This window comes from Oryctolagus cuniculus, chromosome 13, assembly GCF_964237555.1.
Source record: "Oryctolagus cuniculus chromosome 13, mOryCun1.1, whole genome shotgun sequence".
Lineage (NCBI taxonomy): Eukaryota > Metazoa > Chordata > Mammalia > Lagomorpha > Leporidae > Oryctolagus > Oryctolagus cuniculus.
Window position 1 is genome coordinate 78,490,634 of NC_091444.1, and position 19,456 is coordinate 78,510,089.

Here is a 19,456-nt window from a genome sequence, read left to right on the forward strand (position 1 = left end):
TAAATTTTTTTTTCTTTTAGAATCTCTCACAGTTCTTTAAAAACCTTCCAGACTGTTCAAACAAGTATTAACTTTATTAGATAATAAATCATCTGACAGCTATTCTCCGGTTGCTTTGTTTATTTTTGTCATGAGTAAATCCCTTCTAATCATACATTGTTTGAAACAATTAGCTGTATTACACACACACACACATGTGCACACACACACAGAATTAAAGAAATGATTTTTGAGAAAATTTTCAACATTTACCCTCAATGAATGAACAGAAGTTAAAACGGAGGAGGTCCAAGCAAGATGATAGCTGCATGTAAAGCTCCAGTGTTTGTAGCCCCAAGACACCAATTTAAACAGAGATTCACACAACAACCCACCTTCAGATGAGCTAAGGAATCCAGTAATATAGTGAAAAAACAGTACAGAAACTCCACAATGCAATAAAGGTTGAGTACAGACACGCTGCCAATATGCTGTCACAAGCGGTTGCAGCTCCTACCTTACCAGCTATAAGTTGGTAAGTCCATCTATATGGGAAAAATTTTAAAAAAGAAAGAAAACCCTGCTACCCAAAGAAGCAAAGGGACAATGGACCCCATCTGCAAAGAATTCTGTAGTCACAGCTTACTATAACCTGATCCAGAAAGTCATTCACAAAAAAATGTTCATGGATTGTTAAGATCACTATCTTCAAAATGTCCATTCTACCCCAAGCAATTTACAGATTCAACACAATCACAACCAAAATTCAGGGACATTCCTCACAAAACTGGAAAAAACAATCCTAAAATTTATATGGAAACACAGAAGAACCCAAAAAACAAAGTAATTTTAAAGAACAAAAATAAAACCAAGCCAGAAATACCACATATCAGATTTCAAGACTTAATAAAGGGCTGTTATCATTAGAAAAAAAAACTGGTAAGAAGATTTTGCTAATGTGGAGGATATAAAATTAACACACAAGGGGCTGGCGCCGAGGCACACTTGGTTAATCCTCCGCCTGCAGTGCTCACATCCCGTATGGGCGCCGGGTTCTAGTCCCGGTTGCTCCTCTTCCAGTCCAGCTCTCTGCTGTGGCCCAGGAGTGCAGTGGAGGGTGGCCCAAGTGCTTGGGCCCTGCACCCCATGGGAGACCAGGAAGAATCACCTGGCTCCTGGCTTTGAATTGGCGCAGCGCCGACCGAAGTGGCCATTTGGGGAGTGAACCAACAGAAGGAAGAACTTTCTCTCTGCCTCTCTCTCTCACTGTCTAACTCTCTGTGAAATAAATTTTAAAAAGTTTAACACACAGAAATCAATATCCTTTGTATACACAGACAATGACATGGCTAAGAAAGAACTTCCAAGATCAATCTGATTCACAATAGCTCAAAAAAATAAACACATTGGAAAAAAATAAAAACGTAAAAGATCTCTACCTAAAAAAATTACAAAACACTAAAGAATAAGATATGAGAGGACACAAAAATGGAAAAATTTTCCATGTTCATAGATTGGAAGAATCAATATCATCAAAATGTCCATGCTACCAAAACCAATTTAAATTCAATGCAGTTCCAATCAAAATACCAAGACATTTTTCTCAGGTATAGAAAAAAATAATGCTTAAATTCATATGGAAACATAAGAAACCCTGAATTGCTAAAGCAATCTCATACAAGAAAAACAACAATGGAGGCATCACAATTCCATATTTCAAGACATAATACAGAGCAGTTATAATCAAAACAGCCTGGTACTGGTACAAAGAAAAAAAAACAGATTGGTAGACCAAAGGAACAGAATAGAAACTCCAGAGATCAATCCACTCATCTACAATTATCTTTGACAAAGGAGCTAAAATCATTCCCTGGAGCAAGGACTGTGTCTTCAACAAATGGTGCTGGGAAACACAATCTCTGCAGGTAAAAGTATGAAGCAAGACCCCTGCCTTACACCTTACACAAAAATCCAATCAAAATGAATCCAAGCCCTGAATCAATGACCCATTGACATCAAATCAGTAGAGAACATTGGGGAAACCCTGCAAGACATTTGCTCAGGCAACGGTTTCTTGGAAAAGACCCCAGAAGCACAGGCAATCAAACAATCAAAGCCAAAACTAACACATGGGATATCATCAACTTGAGCAGCCTCTGCACTACAAAAGAAGCACTCAGCAAAGTGAAGGGACAACCAACAGAATTGGGGAAAATATCTGCAAACTATGCAACAGATAAAAGATTAATATCTAGAATCTATAAAGAGATCAAGAAACTCAACAACAACAAAACAAACCATCCAGTGAACAAATAGACATGAAAGGCCAAGAACGTGAAAGACATTTTTCAAAAGAGGAAATCCAAATGGCTAACAGACACATTTAAAAATGCTCAGGATCACTAGCCATCAGGGAAGTGCAAATTAAAATCACAGTAAGATTTCATTTGACCTCAGTTAGAATGACTTTCATACAGAAGTCAACAAACAAAAATTTGGATGAGCATGTAAGGAGAAAAAGGTATCCTAATCCACTGTTAGTAGGAATGGAATGTAAACTGCTACAGCCACTATGGAAGATAGTATGCAGATACATTATAGACCTATCATTTACCAAAAGAAATGAAGTCAGCATATGAAAGAGTTATCTGTACCCCAAGTTTATTGCAGCTCAATTCACAATAGTCAGGATAAGGAATCATCCCTAATGTTCATCAACTGCCGACTGGATAAAGAAGTTATGGTATTTACACACCATTGAATGTTACACAGCAGTAAAAAAAAAAAAAAAAAAAAAAAAAAAAAAAGAAATCTTTCTGTTGCAACAATATGGATGCAACTGAAAACTATTATACTCAGTGAAATAAGCCAGTCATTCTACCACCCTCAGAAAAAAGCAATACCATATGTTCACTTTAATCTGCGGTAACTAATAGAATACCTAAAAGATAATCTATAGAAGTGAAATTTACACTTTGATATGTGATGACTTTGAACAGCCCTTGTCTCCACTGCTGAGGAACAGGTTTGTTTTTTTTTTTTATACTATCTATTGAACTCTTTCTTTGTGTAGGGTGAATCTTACTAGTATAAAGTTAATTGAAAACAAATCTTTTAAAAACTAAGAATGGGAATAGGAGAAGGAAGAGGAAGATAGTTGGGAGTATGGGTAGGAGGGAGGTTAGGGCAGGAAAAAAGTTCTTAAATTCGTATATATGAAATGTATGAAGTTTGTGTACCTAAAATAAAATGTTACTAGACAAAATATGTAAATAAATAAATATTTTAAAACTAAATGTTAAAAAAAAAACCTGGTAGTGGCACAAAAATAGACATGTAGACCAATGCAACAGAACAAAAACCCAAAAATTAATTCATGCACTTACAACCATCTTTGAAAAACAAATAATTTCCCAGAGAAAGGACAGTCTCTTCAATAAATGATGTTGGGAAAATTGGATTTCTACATACAAAAGTTTGCAAGAAAACCCCTACCTTACACCCTGTAAAAAACTCAACTCATGGATCTAGATTTAAAACCTGAAACCATGCAATTACTTAAGGAAAACTAAGGGGGAAACACTGTAAGACACTGTCCTAGGCAAAAGTTTTTAGGATAAGATCCCAGAAACACAGACTTCACTAAACCATATCATACAGATGACAACAGACTCTTATTTCCCTCACAGTTTAATCTTTTCCATGAATTACTCATAGTACAATGTGAATATCTGTTTTCAAGAAAAAATGCTTTATATGTGTATGCAAAATAATTATTTTTAAAAAATAATTAAAGGAAAATTAACATTTTCACATTAACCATTGTCAAAATATTTCCTGTAGCTTCTTCCTTTGCTTTATAACAAGAACGTCCTGTCATGATGACTTGCAATCCTAAGAACAATCACAAAAGGATTCATTGAAAACCTCAGTGTGACATCATGCTGCTTAGTCACGGGTAAAGAATTAACAAATGCCATATGTCACTCTGTAATTTTCAACAAGAGGATTAGAATTCATGGTATCATTCAGATATTATATAGCTTTAGAAAACTATCGGGGCCGGCGCCGTGGCTCACTAGGCTAATCCTCCGCCTTGCGGCACCAGCACACCGGGTTGTAGTCCCGGTCGGGGCGCCGGATTCTGTCCCAGTTGCCCCTCTTCCAGGCCAGCTCTCTGCTGTGGCCCGGGAGTGCAGTGGAGGATGGCCCAAGTGCTTGGGCCCTGCACCCCATGGGAGACCAGGAAAAGCACCTGGCTCCTGCCATCGGATCAGTGTGGTGCGCCGGCCACTGCGGCCATTGGAGGGTGAACCAACGGCAAAGGAAGACCTTTCTCTCTGTCTCTCTCTCTCACTGTCCACTCTGCCTGTCAAAAAAAAAAAAAAAAACAAAAAAACAAAAAAACAAAAAAAACCACTATCGTTAAGAATACCAAAATGCATATAAATATTTTGTATAATTTTTTACCTTGTTCAATATAACTCCTTATAAAAAGCTGAGACAATATTAAATTGTTATGAATTTTTAAATAATTGGGTAAATTTTGATGCATTATTGAAATGGTCTTTTCTGAGACAAAATAAAATATATGAATTTTGTATAAGTCATGTTTTACTATCAGACAGAGTTTTTTCATGTTAGTTGTAAAGGGAACAGAATGTACAATCAGTAATGTCATGTTGTCATACTTTACGTACTGAAAAGAGGATCACATGGCATATTGTAAAGAGCATTATTTCTGAAAGCAGGAACTAGGCATGGTTTTTAAATTTATGTATTCGTTCCAAATCTTCTAGATTTAATGTTTATCAACTTTCTCCTCTGGCCAATACGTTTTCTTTAAAAAGGAGCAGATGAGCTCCTGACAATCTGAATAGAATGGAATTTCAAGCAGAACCATGGAACTTCAAACTCTTTGACAAACAGCCCTTGTCCAATGTCATAGAATCACTATTTGTCCCTCATTTCACTGTCATTTTTATTCATAACTGAACTTTTACTGAAGTACACAAATGGAATGTTGTTTTGAGTTCTAATATCTCCTAATTTGACCATACTTTATTTCCTGGACATTACCATAGTCTCTCCTCACTCTTAAATTCAGAATATTTGGCCATTCTTTGGATTTAAACCTTGCACTAACCCTGATCTCCTGGTCTACTTGCACATGAGATTTGTCTAAGTCTCTGCTTGAATGGCTTGAACATAGACAAGAATAATATTGTGACACATATCACACTAAGCAATTCATTTTATGATCTCTACAACCCCTGAAAATGAATTATACTTTTCTTCCAATTCTCTTTCTTCTTCTTCTTCTTCTTCTTCTTCTTCTTTTTTTTTTAATATGACAGTTAGAGTAATAGTGAGAGAGAGAGACAGGGAGAAAGGTCTTTATTCCATTGGTTCACTCCCCAAATGGCCACTTCGGTCAGCGCTGTGCCGATCCGAAGCCAGGAACCAGGTGCTTCTTCCTGGTCTCCCATGTGGGTGCAGGCACCCAAGCACTTAGGCCATCCTTCACTGCCCTCTGGGGCCACAGTAGAGAGCTGGACTGGAAGAGGAGCAACCGGGACTAGAACTGGTGTCCATATGGGATACTGGCACCGCAGGCAGAATATTAACCAAGTGAGCCATGGCATCAGCCCCCCTAATTCTCTTTCAACTTAAATTTTCTATCAGTACCACAAAAAAGAGATTTTCCAAACAGGATCACGTGTAGTTTGTGCCGGCCTGCAGCACAAGAAACCGGGTTTCCTGAAACAGAGAGTGGGAATGCGGGGACAAGGATGCAAAGAATGGAGCCAAGACAAATCCTGATCAAGGCTCGTTTATTCAACAAGTCCAGTAGTATTTAAACATGACCAGTTGTACACAAGAAGGCACACAGAAGATTTACATATCTAAAAGACTTTTGAGGTTACAAAGAGTTCCCAATATGGTTCTTTCACTTAACAGATCCTCAAAATGTTATCAATCATTGATTACAAGGGTATAATAAAACACCTAGGTGATAAATGCAGGTTTCAGGTGTGACTGATTATCTACATCATCTCTTGTGAGAAGTCTAGCAGTGAGATATGGTTCTTCCTGCCTCTTCCTGGAATCTCCTTAGCCTTTTGTCTGTGCCAGGATGTCTCCATCCATATGTTTAAGTGTAAACAAAAGGGGCGACTGCCTGTGGCTGCCCATAGTAGTTCTGTGTAAAGTATTAAAGATCCACTTTCTACATCTCGTACCTCCATTTATGTCTCAGAGATTCTTTCCTCCTTCACCTCCTGTACTGAATGTTTACAAAGAAATCAAGACTTGGAATAGACTGAGCCATTCTGTCTTCACAGCTGTTTTATCTGAAGGTCAATAAAAATCACAGAGTAAATATGCATCAAATTACAGTAGCAATAAAAGATGTTGATACATAATGTGTTCAGAATAACAATTAAGAAAATTTCTCAGAGTCTCAAAAATTAATTCCATTATTTCTACTTAGAAAGTAGTGGCATATTGTGCACCTGTTTTGATCCACATTCATGTGGGTTGTCAACACAGTCTTTATTTAATAAAATCATTTGCTTGAGATTAATTCCACCTATTCTTGGCAAATGGTAGTAAAATTAATCTACTGACTCAGAGATCAGAACCAAAGGACTTGAGGGTTCCCAGTCTCTTTTCCATTGAGAAACCCACTGCTACAACTCTTTGGTCCATTCAAGTTCACCTGTAATCCATATCCATGATATTCCACCCAATTTTGTGAGTTTAGCACAAGGTAAAAGATAGCAGGAACTGACCTTGAGATCACTGTGTCTAAATCAGGACACAGAAGGCCAAAAAGTGACAAAGCTTATCAAAATCACATAAGATAGTATGGTGGAAGGAGTGCCCACTGTAGGGAAAGTATTTACCATCAGTAGACTCTCCTTTTATTCTTTTCTTTTCAACTACAGGACTTTCTGTCAAACAGTGGCTGGTAGATGTCAGAACACAAGCATATAAATATTGGTAAATATTACAGCTTATGCTGATCAAGGACAGTTGTTCATGAATTAAAGTGATGTCAGTGTTTATTGTAACTTATCTATTTTGGTCATGAGTTTAAATTTATCTATTTATTCAAGAGGCAGATAGACAGACTGTTAGAAAAGACAGAAAGAGAGAGCCCCCTTCTGCTGTTAAATTTCCCTATTTCCTCCATAGCCAGAGTGGGTGTGTGACTGATGTGAGAAACTAGTAACATATTCTGCTTCCCCAGCAAGTATGTGAGTTGTCAACTGTGGCTGCTCAGGGTGTGTGTTATTAGAAAGATGGAATCAGAAGTGGAACCAGAACTTAAACCCAGGCTCTGCTTATGGGAGATGCACATCCCAACCAGCAGCTTATGTACCATGTGAAATGCTTTCTCTTAATTTTTATATTTAAATGCAAGTCAGTATGTTAATAAACTTTCTATAACTACTATATTTTGTTCCTCAGTTCAGCCTCTCTGATACACTTGATAGCTTACAAGAATTTATTGTCTCACAGTCAGCAGAAACTAAAAGTTTGCGATCTGGCCAGGCATGTTCATTTGAAGAGCATGAGAGCAAACAGTGAGAGAGAGAGAGAGAGAGAGGTCTTCCTTTTGCCATTGGTTCACCCCCCAATGGCCGCTGTGGCCGGTGCACCTCGTTGATCTGAAGCCAGGAGCCAGGTGCTTCTCCTGGTCTCCCATGTGGGTGCAGGGCCCAAGCACTTGGGCCATCCTCCACTGCACTCCCGGGCCACAGCAGAGAGCTGGACTGGAAGAGGGGCCACCAGGACAGAATCCGGCGCCCCGACTGGGACTAGAACCCGAAATGTTGGCGCCGCAGGCGTAGGATTAGCCAATTGAGCCACGGTGCTGGCCTGAGAGCAAATATTTTAACCTCTTCCAACTTCTGGTGACTGTTCATTTCTTGACAAGTGGTCACGTCACTGAAACATCTGTGGCCTATCACATTCAGACTCTATCCAATCTCTTCTTCACTCTGCTAAGAATCTTGGAGTTCACCTCTACAATCCAGGTTAACCTCTTCCTCAGAACGCTCTTAACTATTGAAAAATATTTTTTAAAAATAACATTCACAGATTAGGCATTAAAAAGAAAAAAATCACTTAAGAATCTACCATCCAATGAATGGATGGATATAGACTATACGGGGCCTGTGCTGTGGTGTTGTGGTATAGCCGGTTAAGCAGATGGTAGACCTCTCTCTCTCTCTCTCTCTCATTCGCTCTTGCTCTTGCTCTCTCTCTCCTGCTGGCTGCATAACTCTGCCTTTTAAACAAATTAGTAAAACTTTTACAAAATGAAAAGAGATAGACTATTAATTATATCTATGACATTATCCACTGAGTGAAACAATGATCCACTCTTCTTCCCCCACACTTTAATACACATTAGGGGAGATCACTTGCTGTCCTACTAGGAGATTGTATACCAAATAAAAATAAATACAGCCATGATGATATCAAAACTTTATTTGAATTACAATTCATACAAGGAAAATCCATGATGTTAGAATCTATAGCCAAATTGAAAGTGTTATATTTTATAGGGAGAGTAAGTAACTGAAAAAAAAGGTAATAGAAAGAAATGGGCACAGAGCATGTTCAAGAAGTTTTTCCAAAGATCTTTGATTTCTGGGAGGGTCGGTTCTACATTCCAGTGCCTGTTATTCTTCAAGGGTGAGTCTAGATTTTCAGGCTTCAGGGGAAGAAAATTTGATTCAAGTTTGGACAAAATATATTAAAACAGAGAGCTCAGTGTTTTCTAAGTGTCCCTGAAGTTGAAAAGAAAGGTTGTTTTGCATTTGATTTTATGAATCAAGGAATTCACTCAGAAAGATTTGGGATGAATGATTTATTTCTTTCTTTCCTGAAGTGGAACAGAATAGTAAAGTGGTAGAATAAGGAAGTGACAGAAATAAGGGAAAAATTCTCAGGCCAATACACCTAGGTTATGATGACAAAGGTCTTTCCTTATTGTCATCCTTGCTGGTGTCCACCCTTTAAGATTGTCATATTCTCAGGTAGAAGGCAGCTTCAGTTGGACAAAGTTCAATGTGGTTTTTATCTCCCTTTCAGGTTTTGGAGTTTGAATTGACTGCATGGGACTATAAACCAAAGACTGCAACAGAAACTTCTTAAAAGAAGTTTAAATACCATTTTAACTGACTTGTAGGTTGTTTTATTGATACTCTGGGGTATGAAGGTTCACATAGGAGCAAATATGTCCTAAACCAGGAAGACAAACTTGATTCTGGACAAAGGTGGGAAGCAGGAACATCCCCCTAGACCCTGGACCCAAAGATTCCACCAGATTTCAACCCCTGGTCCAAGAGAAATATGAATAATGGCCAGGAGAGAACATCACTAATATAGCCAATGTTTGTGCCATTGCAAATCTACCTTGCTTACGTTCTTACAACCTATACCCGACACACTTATTCAAGGACCACTTACACATTAAACATAGAAGGCAGATTGTCTACTGCCATGAGACTTTTTGCTTCCATGAAAATTTACTTAATTTATTGTATAGGCAGAGTTCTATAGAAAGAGGGAAAGACTGAGAGAGAGAATGAAAGAAAGAATTTTCCTCCACTATTTCACTCCCTAAATGGCCACAACAGCCAGGGCTCGCCCAAGCCAAAGTCAGGGACTTAGAACTCCATCCAGGTCTCTCAAGTGGGTGGCAGGACCCAGACACTTGTGCCATTTCACACTGCTTCAAAAGACCCATGAACAGGGAGATAGAAAGGAAGTGGATCGGCTGGATTCCAAACAGCACTCATATGGGGTGACAGCTTAGCCTTTTGTACCGTGACACCATCCCCCAAAATTGATTATCTTTACTCTGGGTTAAAATCAGAAGAATATAGGGCCAATGCTGTGGCATAGTGGGTAAAGCCGCCACCTGTAATGCGGCATCCCATATGGGCACCGGTTCAAGTCCCTGCTGCTCCACTTCCAATCCAGCTCTCTGCTATGGCCTGGGAAAGCAGTAGAAGATGGCCCAAGTCCTTGGGCCCCTGCACCCACGTGGGAGACCCAGAGGAAGCTCCTGGCTCCTGGCTTCAGATCAGTTTAGCTCTTGCCACTGCGGTAATCTGGGGAGTGAACCAGCAGATAGAAGACCTCTCTACCTCTCTCTCTCTCTCTCTCTCTCTTGCTCTACCTCTCTCTGTAACTCTGTCTTTCAAATAAATAAAATAAATCTTTTTAAAAAAAGAACACACCTCATTTGGGGCCAGCATTATGGTGCAGCATGGTAAGCCACTGCTTGCACACCAATATCCCCTAAAGGAGTCCGTGTTCTGATCAAAGCCACTCTGCTTCCCATTTTAGCTCCCTGCTCATGGACCTGGGAAAGCCACAGAGGCCTTTATAGCTATCTGAAGAGTGAACCAGTGGATGGAAAAACTCTCTCTCTCTCCATCTCTCTGTCTCTCTCTCTCTTTCTCTCCATCACTCTGCCTCTCTCCATCACTCTGCCTCTCTCCATCACTCTGCCTTTCAAATAAACAAATACAAGTATGAAGGAAGGAAATAGGAAAGAAAGAAGAAAAGAAGGAAGGAAGGTGGAGGAAGGGAAGGATGGAGGAAGTGTAGGTGGGAGGGAGGGAGGGATAATCATCATTGTATTGTTATAGCTTTTTCTATGTTCTACAATGAATCTTTTCTCTTTGTATTACTGTAACACTGATGTGGGAAAAAGCTTTATCAAAACAAAATAGGCCTCACCTCCCAATACTGTTGCATTAGATTTTCATTTCCAATACATGTATTTTGGAAGACATAAACACAGTTTTAATATGTTTTTGATTTTAATAACAAACACTAACTATAACTTCTCTAAAAGAGGTTTTAATATTCAATACTTGGTTGCTCCTGTGGTGTCTGCTGTGGCTGCCCGGCCGTCGTCATGGTGAAGCTGAGCAAAGAAGCCAAGCAGAGGCTGCAGCAGCTCTTCAAGGGCGGCCAGTTAGCCATTCCCTGGGGCTTTATCCCTTTCGTGGTTTACCTGGGTTTTAAGAGGGGTGCAGGTCCCAGAATGCCTGAACCAACTGTTTTGAGCCTGCTCTGCGGGTAAAGGACTGTTTGGTCATCTGGACTTGGAAGCAGTCGTTGGACGAGGGCAGCGTGGAACATGTGTGCTCTGGCTAGGACGAGACCTGCTACATCGTTCAGTCACCGATGGGCAGCGCAGGGCTCTTCTGGGATGCATCTGGCAGAGTGGAACCTCTACTGACCTGTGTATGATAGATTGATCAAAATAAATATTTTTATCAATGCAAAAAAAATTCAATACTTATATCACTTCACTAAATCCCGTACAAGAGGCTGTTGTTTCTTATGCATCAACCTAAATTCCTAGAATTTTCTTTTTCTTTTCTTTTTTTTTTTTTTTTTGACAGGCAGAGTGGACAGTGAGAAAGAGAGACAGAGAAAAAGGTCTTCCTTTTTGCCGTTGGTTCACCCTCCAATGGCCGCCGTGGCCGGTGTGCTGCGGCCGGCGCACCACGCTGATCCGATGGCAGGAGCCAGGTGCTTCTTCTGGTCTCCCATGGGGTGCAGGGCCCAAGCACTTGGGCCATCCTCCACTGCACTCCCTGGCCACAGCAGAGAGCTGGCCTGGAAGAGGGGCAACCAGGACAGAATCCGGAGCCCCGAACCGGGACTAGAACCCGGTGTGCCGGCGCCGCAAAGCGGAGGATTAGCCTATTGAGCCACGGTACTGGCCCCTGGAATTTTCTATGGCTTCCTAGATATAAGCATATGTTTACATCCTGAAGTCTTATGTAATGCAATAATGGAATCTGAAGTTGGGGCTTTTGGGAAATAATTTAATTGGATTAGGTGACCAGAATGGAGTTCAGTGATCCATGGTCAAATCATGATGATTCACCAAGAAAAATGCATGTACATGGAGGAAGACCAAAATTCTTGTTACTGTGCATCCTGCCTCCCCATTTTACCATCTCTCCACACATGTTTTGTCATCAGATGCTGACAAATGAGCCCACTCTTTCTTTGAAAAGGAACGTCCAAACTCTAAGACAAAATAAACCTTCTTCTCTCAAATTAGCTTATCTTAGGTATTTCAGTTAAAGTAATGAAAAACCTAATATTTTATGGATAGGCAATGATGGATTGATGGAGCAAGAACAAAAGCCTTAGATCTATTTTAGCCTCTGGCCTACATGACTAAGCAGACCCCAACCCCTAGCCCACTGAGATGTTTTCTCCTCAAGCACCTTAAACTCACTTCCCCCATAACTTCCCCTCACCTGGCTCAACCCTTCAGCCATTAGCCCACAGAGAAAAAAGCCCACAGACTTGTTCAACCCATCCTATTGTCTGCCCCCTTATGATCCTCAGCTGCCTTATGCTGTATAAACATAGCCTGTAGGAGAGTTGTTGGTCTCTGCCATAGGTTCATCCTGTGTACATGCAGGTATTAAGCCACATCTCCAGTTTATTCCCTGAATAAACTTGTTCTGGCTGTGGGTTCACATCTTGCCTCTACTTTGTACTGTTCATCTTTCTTTACATTTTGGTGCTCCATGTGAGGAGGGGTGCAAGAGATCAGCCTCCTTGCCCACTGTGGCCTTTGGAAGATGATATGGCTTGTGGGCAATCTTTGGAGTTTACATCTCTCCTTCCACCTGGGGAGGGTTGTATATCAATCTGTCCTGTGCCAGGAGCTCTGATACCCTCTGGGTGAGAACCATGACTTTCTGCTCCTCCAAAGTCTTGTTTCTTCTCCGTGGCAAACTGAGGGTGAAGACCACAAGGTGACCACTTAGTACCCCTTCTCCTCTAAGGGAACCCCCAGCACACACTGTTCTCATACAGCTGATTCCTGCCCAGCACCTACTTGCTCTTTCCTATTGAGAGGAGTCAGGTGGGTAAATAGGCAGTTAGATTGGTCCTGGTAGAAAATGAGGAAAGGGAGTCCCTCTGAGAGAGTGCAAAATGCTTGCTTCCCCCAAAAGTTATCAAGATCAAGGTGCTGAATCCCACTTCATGTTTCTCCCTAAAAGCTGCTTTCAGCAAGACAAAAGACATCCCACCCTTCTGAGTTTCTAGTTTTATCATGAGAACAGAAAGAAGTTACCTATCCCCACCTTCCTGGTCACCTTTTTATCATAAGCAAGCTACACAAGGCAAATAAGATTACAAAGCTGGCCATATGATGGGTTTTGTCCCTGCCTTCTTTTTTTTTTTTTTTTTTTTTGACAGGCAGAGTGGACAGTGAGAGAGAGAGACAGAGAGAAAGGTCTTCCTTTGCCGTTGGTTCACCCTCCAATGGCCGCTGCGGCCGGCGTGCTGCGGCCGGCGCACCGCGTCGGTCCGATGGCAGGAGCCAGGAGCCAGGTGCTTTTCCTGGTCTCCCACGGGGTGCAGGGCCCAAGCACTTGGGCCACCCTCCACTGCACTCCCTGGCCACAGCAGGTCCCTGCCTTCTAACTGATGATTCAACTTAAAATTGTGCTTAAAAATCCCACTGCTACCAGCCTTTTACATCTCCCAGTCTTGGAGAATCCCCCCCCCCCCCCCCCAGCCCAAGCCACTTCTGACTTAGATAAATCTTGCTTTTCTCTCTTCCTGGTCCACATGGAAATTCTTCTTTCACATAAGAGAAAGAATCAAGGTCAGATTTTTTTTCACCACTGTTTCACCAGTAACACTATTATCTCCATTTTCCTTCCTGGAACAATGCCATGGATGCGTGTGACTGGGAATAACCTGGTGGAAGTCTGATGGTCTCAAGCTGAGGCTATTCAGTGTGAACCAAACTTCCCAGGTGAAAAGCAGACACCAGATGCCTAATAGGGTGTGTGAGTGCTGACTGCCCTGCTTTACAGTCCTTTCTAAGTGCCTCTCGGTGGAGAGAGGTTGAAATTCCTAGGCTCATCTCAACTATCCTCGGAGTGACTCAGGCAGAGTTGGGAAATGCCTCTCCAGACCCCCCCAGACAAGTTGAGAACCATTCTGCTCTCTTGTCTACTCCCTTCTGCTGTTATGGGTTTATTTTATGCCAAAATTTAATATTTCAGGTTCTTGGCTTTAGCTAAGAATTCTAAGCTCAGGCACAAACAAGACAGGCAATATGGTAAAGTTCAAGATTTATCTGGAGAAATACAGAGGAACATGAGGGCTTTATTAAGCAAGAGTGGATCAGAAAAAAGTAAATGGAAAGTTCCATACCAGCGTTTTCCAAGGAGTCGGCCAGAGGTTGCAAGTAAGAGAGGGCATATGGGTGGGAGAGTGGCTAGCAGGCAAACAAAAGCAGCAAAATGGTGCTGGCTCAATGCACTCCAGCCTCTTATCCACTTCTAAAAGGGGAGTGGTTATGTAATCTGATTGACTGGTGGGTGGATACAGGCAAGATCACCAAATGGGCATGACGCTGTGGCCTCCAGCTCATGAGTCTAATTCTATCTCCCTGATTGGTCCCATATCACTGCTCCAGCCAGAAATCTTTTGCCAGCTCTCACAACCTCATGCAACAACAAACTTTATTCTCAACCCAACAGATTGGTAAGAAATCCACCTCTGTCTCCCTCCAGGTGTACTGGGGCAGATCCTCATAGTTGTTGCCCCTTCCCTCAAAGGGTCTAGGTTCTTCAGTTGGTTTCTCCCTCCTTTGTTCCACAATCAAAGAAGTTCTCTCCCAAATGTGTGGGGAACAACCATCCACCATGACTTAGTGTTGGGGACCACGCAGCATGTGACCTCTTAGTTGAGAGACAGGGCTGGACAGGCCAGACCTGATAGTACTGATAACGCAACCTTGTGTGACCTTGTGCCTTAAGGCCTTGTAACCTTTCCCCTACTTGCACTAGCATTGCAGCTACAAGATAAGCCCCCCCTCCTTCCCCCGCCCGATACCCTGCCTCAATGATATATAAGTGTGTGGTTGAAAAATAAAGTCGCAGCTTGATCGGCACCTGTCTTGCTGCCATCTTTGTGTCTCCTGTCCCTTTCATTTCTCCTTCTAGGTGCTCGGCCCCAGTTGCTGTCCCGCGGGACGGGACAACTGGCGCCCAACGTGGGGCTCGAGTGCGGCCCTTGGGGTTCGAGTGCCTGTGAGATTGGAGGAACGCCGCCTTCCAGGAGGAAAACTTGGATCCAAGTGATTGTGCGACCGGCTCGGAACTGCCCACCCGAGATCATCAGCATCGGTCGACGCTGTGGAGTGAAGACGGCGCAAGGTAAGTGACAGCCATGGGACAGGCATTATCGTCACGGGAAATGTTCATTTCGGGTCTCAGGGAGGCCCTCAAGACACGAGGAGTTCGGGTTAAAAATAAGGATCTAAAGGCATTTTTTGAGTATGTAGAAAGATTGTGTCCCTGGTTCCCCAAGGAAGGAACAATTGACGAGATCAAGTGGGAAAGAGTTGGAAGTTGTTTAAAGGATTTTCATGAGATCTTTGGCCCTGCAAAAGTGCCTATTACGATTTTTTCATATTGGAACCTGATTAATGACATTCTAAAAACCCGTCACCTAGATAAGACTATTGATGCCCTAGTAAGGGATGGTGAGGAGACGTTACAGCAATCCTCCCGACCTGCATCTAAATGCCCATCTGTCATTCTAGATATACCCTCCACTGATGATGACCCCAACAATAAAATTAAAGAGTCCACTTTAGCCCCTACCAACGAAGCAAGCCGACTATATCCTGCCATCCGAGACAAATTAGATTCAGATGAGGAAGCTGCCCCAGAGGAAGAGGTCGTGCACTATCATAATTCCAATTGGCCCCAAAATGTTAAAAATCCCCCGCCATACAATACTCACCCGCACCTTCCCATTTGTGCCCCCACTCTCTATGACTTTAACCCTCCTGTGCCTGACTTGTCGGCCTTGCGACAGTCACTTCAACAGAGACGAGAGCACATCCAGCTCCTTAAGGAAATAAAATCCCTTGACGAGGAGCTCCGCCACCTTGCCTTAGAGCAGCCCCTTCCAAAACCTAAACAAGGTAAAGTCAGGTCCAAAACCCAACCCCTTCTAGCTTTCCCTGTAACCAGGAGGCAAGCCGGAGGTCATTCTGAGCCTGCCGCTGATGGGGAAAATGAGGCTGAGGAGAATTCGCCCCACCACTCTGAGGAAGATAGTGAGGAACCTGGGTCGGAGGAGGAAGATCAGGTCCCCAATCAAGGACCTGGTAATGGACAGCCGCCACCCTATAAAAAGTCTCAGATTTATTGAAAAACTTAAAACTGCTTGCACCCAGTATGGTCCCACTGCCCCGTATACTCAGGCCTTATTGGAAAGCCAGAGTGCCCGGTGGCTTACACCTAATGATTGGGACTTCCTCGCCAGAGCTGCTCTCAGCGGAGGTGACTATGTCCTGTGGAGGGCTGATTATGTTCAAATTTGTAAAGAAATAGCCCAACAAAATTTTGCTAAAGCTTCATCTAAAAATTGGACCCTCAAAAAACTTTTGGGAGATGCCCCGTATAATTCCAACAATTCACAAGCCCAGTTCCCTGATGGACTTCTGGCGCAAATTAAAACTGCCGGACTAGGGGCTTGGAGAAAGCTCCCTCAAAGGGGAGCAGTCACTACCTCTTTGGCTAAGATTCAGCAGGGGCCCGACGAGCCTTATAGTGATTTTGTCTCGCGCCTTAATGTTGCAGCTGAGAGACTAGTTGGCCCAGGAGAAAATGGAAGTGCATTTGTTACGCACCTCGCCTTTGAAAATGCCAACCCAGCTTGTAAAGATATTCTTCGGCCTCATAAACATAAGGGTGATCTTTCAGACTATGTGAGGCTCTGCGCTGGTGTGGGATCGGCCCATGCCATGGGCTTGGCAATTGGGGCCGCACTCAAACTGACCCAAAATCCCTCCAAGGGGACCTCCACTTGCTACGCCTGTAAACAGCCTGGACATTTTGCCCGCGAATGTCCAACTGCCTTATCAAACAGGCCCATGGCCCAAGGCGCGGCTCCATCTCCTCCAGGTAGGCCGCTCCCCTCCACCCCATGCCCCCGATGTCATAGGGGTTATCACTGGGCAAATGAATGCAGGTCAAAGACTAATTCTTCAGGCCAACCCCTCCCTCCTAGTGTGCCGGGAAACTCCCAGAGGGGCCAGCCCCTGGCCCCAGTTTCTCAAAGGACAAACCCTGGGGCAGTACGGTTTGTCCCTTCCCAGCCTCAGGCTCAGCAAATACCTCAACAATTGCTTCTCTCCAATGAGCAACCCCCGGTAGCGCAGGACTGGACCTCTGTGCCGCCTCCGATACAATATTAGATTCCACCCAGGGCCCACAAATTATCCCTACAGGGGTGTGGGGCCCCTTGCCTTCGGGTACCTGTGCTTTTATTCTTGGCCGAGCATCAGCCACCCTTAAAGGCATTCAAGTTTTTCCCGGTATTATTGACGGTGACTTTACCGGGGAAATAAAAATCCTAGCAGCCGCTATCAATGGAGTAGCTGCCGTTCCACAGGGCACCCGTCTAGCACAAGTGGTTCTTCTGCCTTTAATTACTGGAAGTACATCCTCAATTTCTTCCAGGCCCCGAGGCATTACCCCTTTGGGCTCCTCGGATGCTTATTGGGTCCAGCCAATTACAAAAAATAGGCCTGTGTTAACCCTTACTATTGAAGGAAAGGATTTCAAGGGCATTTTGGATACAGGGGCAGATGCCACGGTCATATCTCAAGATCATTGGCCCGCCCATTGGCCGCTGACCGCATCTCTCACCGATTTGCGAGGTATAGGCCAGTCCAATAACCCCCAAGTCAGCTCAAGGGTATTACGCTGGAAAGATAAGGAAGGCAATCAGGGCACTGTGACTCCTTTTGTATTACCAGGCCTTCCTGTTAACCTGTGGGGACGTGACATTCTCTCCCAAATGGAAGTTATCCTGTGCAGCCCTAATGCTGTGGTCACACAACAAATGCTGCGCATGGATTATGTGCCTGGCACAGGACTTGGAAAAATGAGACAGGGCATAACTCAACCTATTACAGCCCCCTCTAAAACAGATAGACATGGGCTCGGATATTCGGATTTTTAGTAACGGCCACTGGCCTTCCTGTACCCCTTGCAGATAAAATCACATGGAATACTCAAACTCCTGTTTGGGTGGATCAGTGGCCGCTTACTCAAGAAAAGCTAAATGCCGCTACAGCGCTTGTACAGGAGCAGCTCGCGGCTGGACACCTAGAGCCTTCCAATTCTCCCTGGAATACGCCCATTTTTGTCATAAAGAAAAAATCTGGTAAATGGCGCCTTTTACAGGATTTGCGCGCCATTAATAAGGTCATGGCACCCATGGGTGCCCTCCAACCTGGCATCCCAACCCCCGTGGCCATCCCAAATGGTTATTACAAAATAATTATAGATCTCAAAGACTGTTTTTTCACTATTCCTCTACACCCTGATGATCGTCCTTATTTTGCCTTTAGCCTCCCCCGTGTTAATTTCCAGGGACCGATGCAAAGATTTCATTGGAAAGTCTTGCCCCAGGGAATGGCCAATAGCCCCACCCTTTGTCAAAAGTTTGTAGCACAGGCAGTGGACCCGGTTCGTTTACACTGGCCGCACATTTATATTCTACATTATATGGATGACATTTTACTGGCGGCTCAAAACAAGTCAGACCTACAAGATTGCTTTACAGCACTTTCTAAAGCCTTTCTTGCCCTTGGTTTACAAATTGCTCCTGATAAGGTCCAGTTACAAGACCCCTTTACCTATTTAGGTTTAAAATTACAACAGGATTTGGTTTTTGTGCCCCGCATCCAGTTCCGCTTGGATTGCCTCCATACCCTTAATGATTTTCAAAAACTTCTAGGAGATATTCAATGGCTCAGGCCCTATTTAAAAATATCTAATAATGTCCTTTTGCCCCTCAATGACATTCTGCGAGGAGACCCAGATCCCTCTTCCCCCCGCGAGCTCACCCCTGCTGCGGGAGACGCATTAAACCAAGTAGCGCAAGCCATCAGCCAACAGTTTGTTTCACAGATTTCTTATACTCTCCCCCTGCTTTTTGTAGTTTTAGCCACACCACATACGCCCACTGGAGTTTTTTGGCAAAAATCCCTCATGCCCAATAAAAAGGGTCAACCTCTTTTCTGGGTTCATCTCCCCATTTCCTCATCTAAGGTAATTGCAGTATATTTGTCTCAGGTTGCTTCAATAATCATCAAGGCTCGTTTCCTTTCCCGCCAATATTTCGGAAAAGACCCCGATGTTGTAGTAGTGCCATATACCCGAGAACAGACCCAGTTCCTTCTTCAAACTTCTGATGACTGGGGAATAGCCATGTCAGGATTTATGGGAGTCATTGACAATCACCTCCCTGATGACCCCGTGTTACAGTTTGCCCAATCCTATTCCTTTATTTTCCCAAAAAATACAAAAAGTAACCCCATTCCAAAGGCTGTTACAGTGTTTATAGATGGGTCCTCCAATGGAAT

General features: G+C 43.1%; 2 protein-coding genes across 2 annotated transcripts in view; one reads left to right on the forward strand and one right to left on the reverse strand.

Moving 5' to 3' along the window:
* The window catches only part of LOC103345168 (aldo-keto reductase family 1 member C3-like), a 226,041-nt gene that overhangs the window by 103,689 nt on the left and 102,896 nt on the right, over positions 1 to 19,456 (reverse strand). The gene's annotated exons all lie outside the window — the stretch shown is intronic.
* Positions 10,896 to 11,306, forward strand: LOC138845019 (mitochondrial import receptor subunit TOM7 homolog). Its single transcript, XM_070055810.1, has one exon. It carries the CDS (start codon positions 10,928 to 10,930, stop codon positions 11,093 to 11,095), a length of 168 nt encoding a protein of 55 aa, XP_069911911.1. The 5' UTR covers positions 10,896 to 10,927; the 3' UTR covers positions 11,096 to 11,306.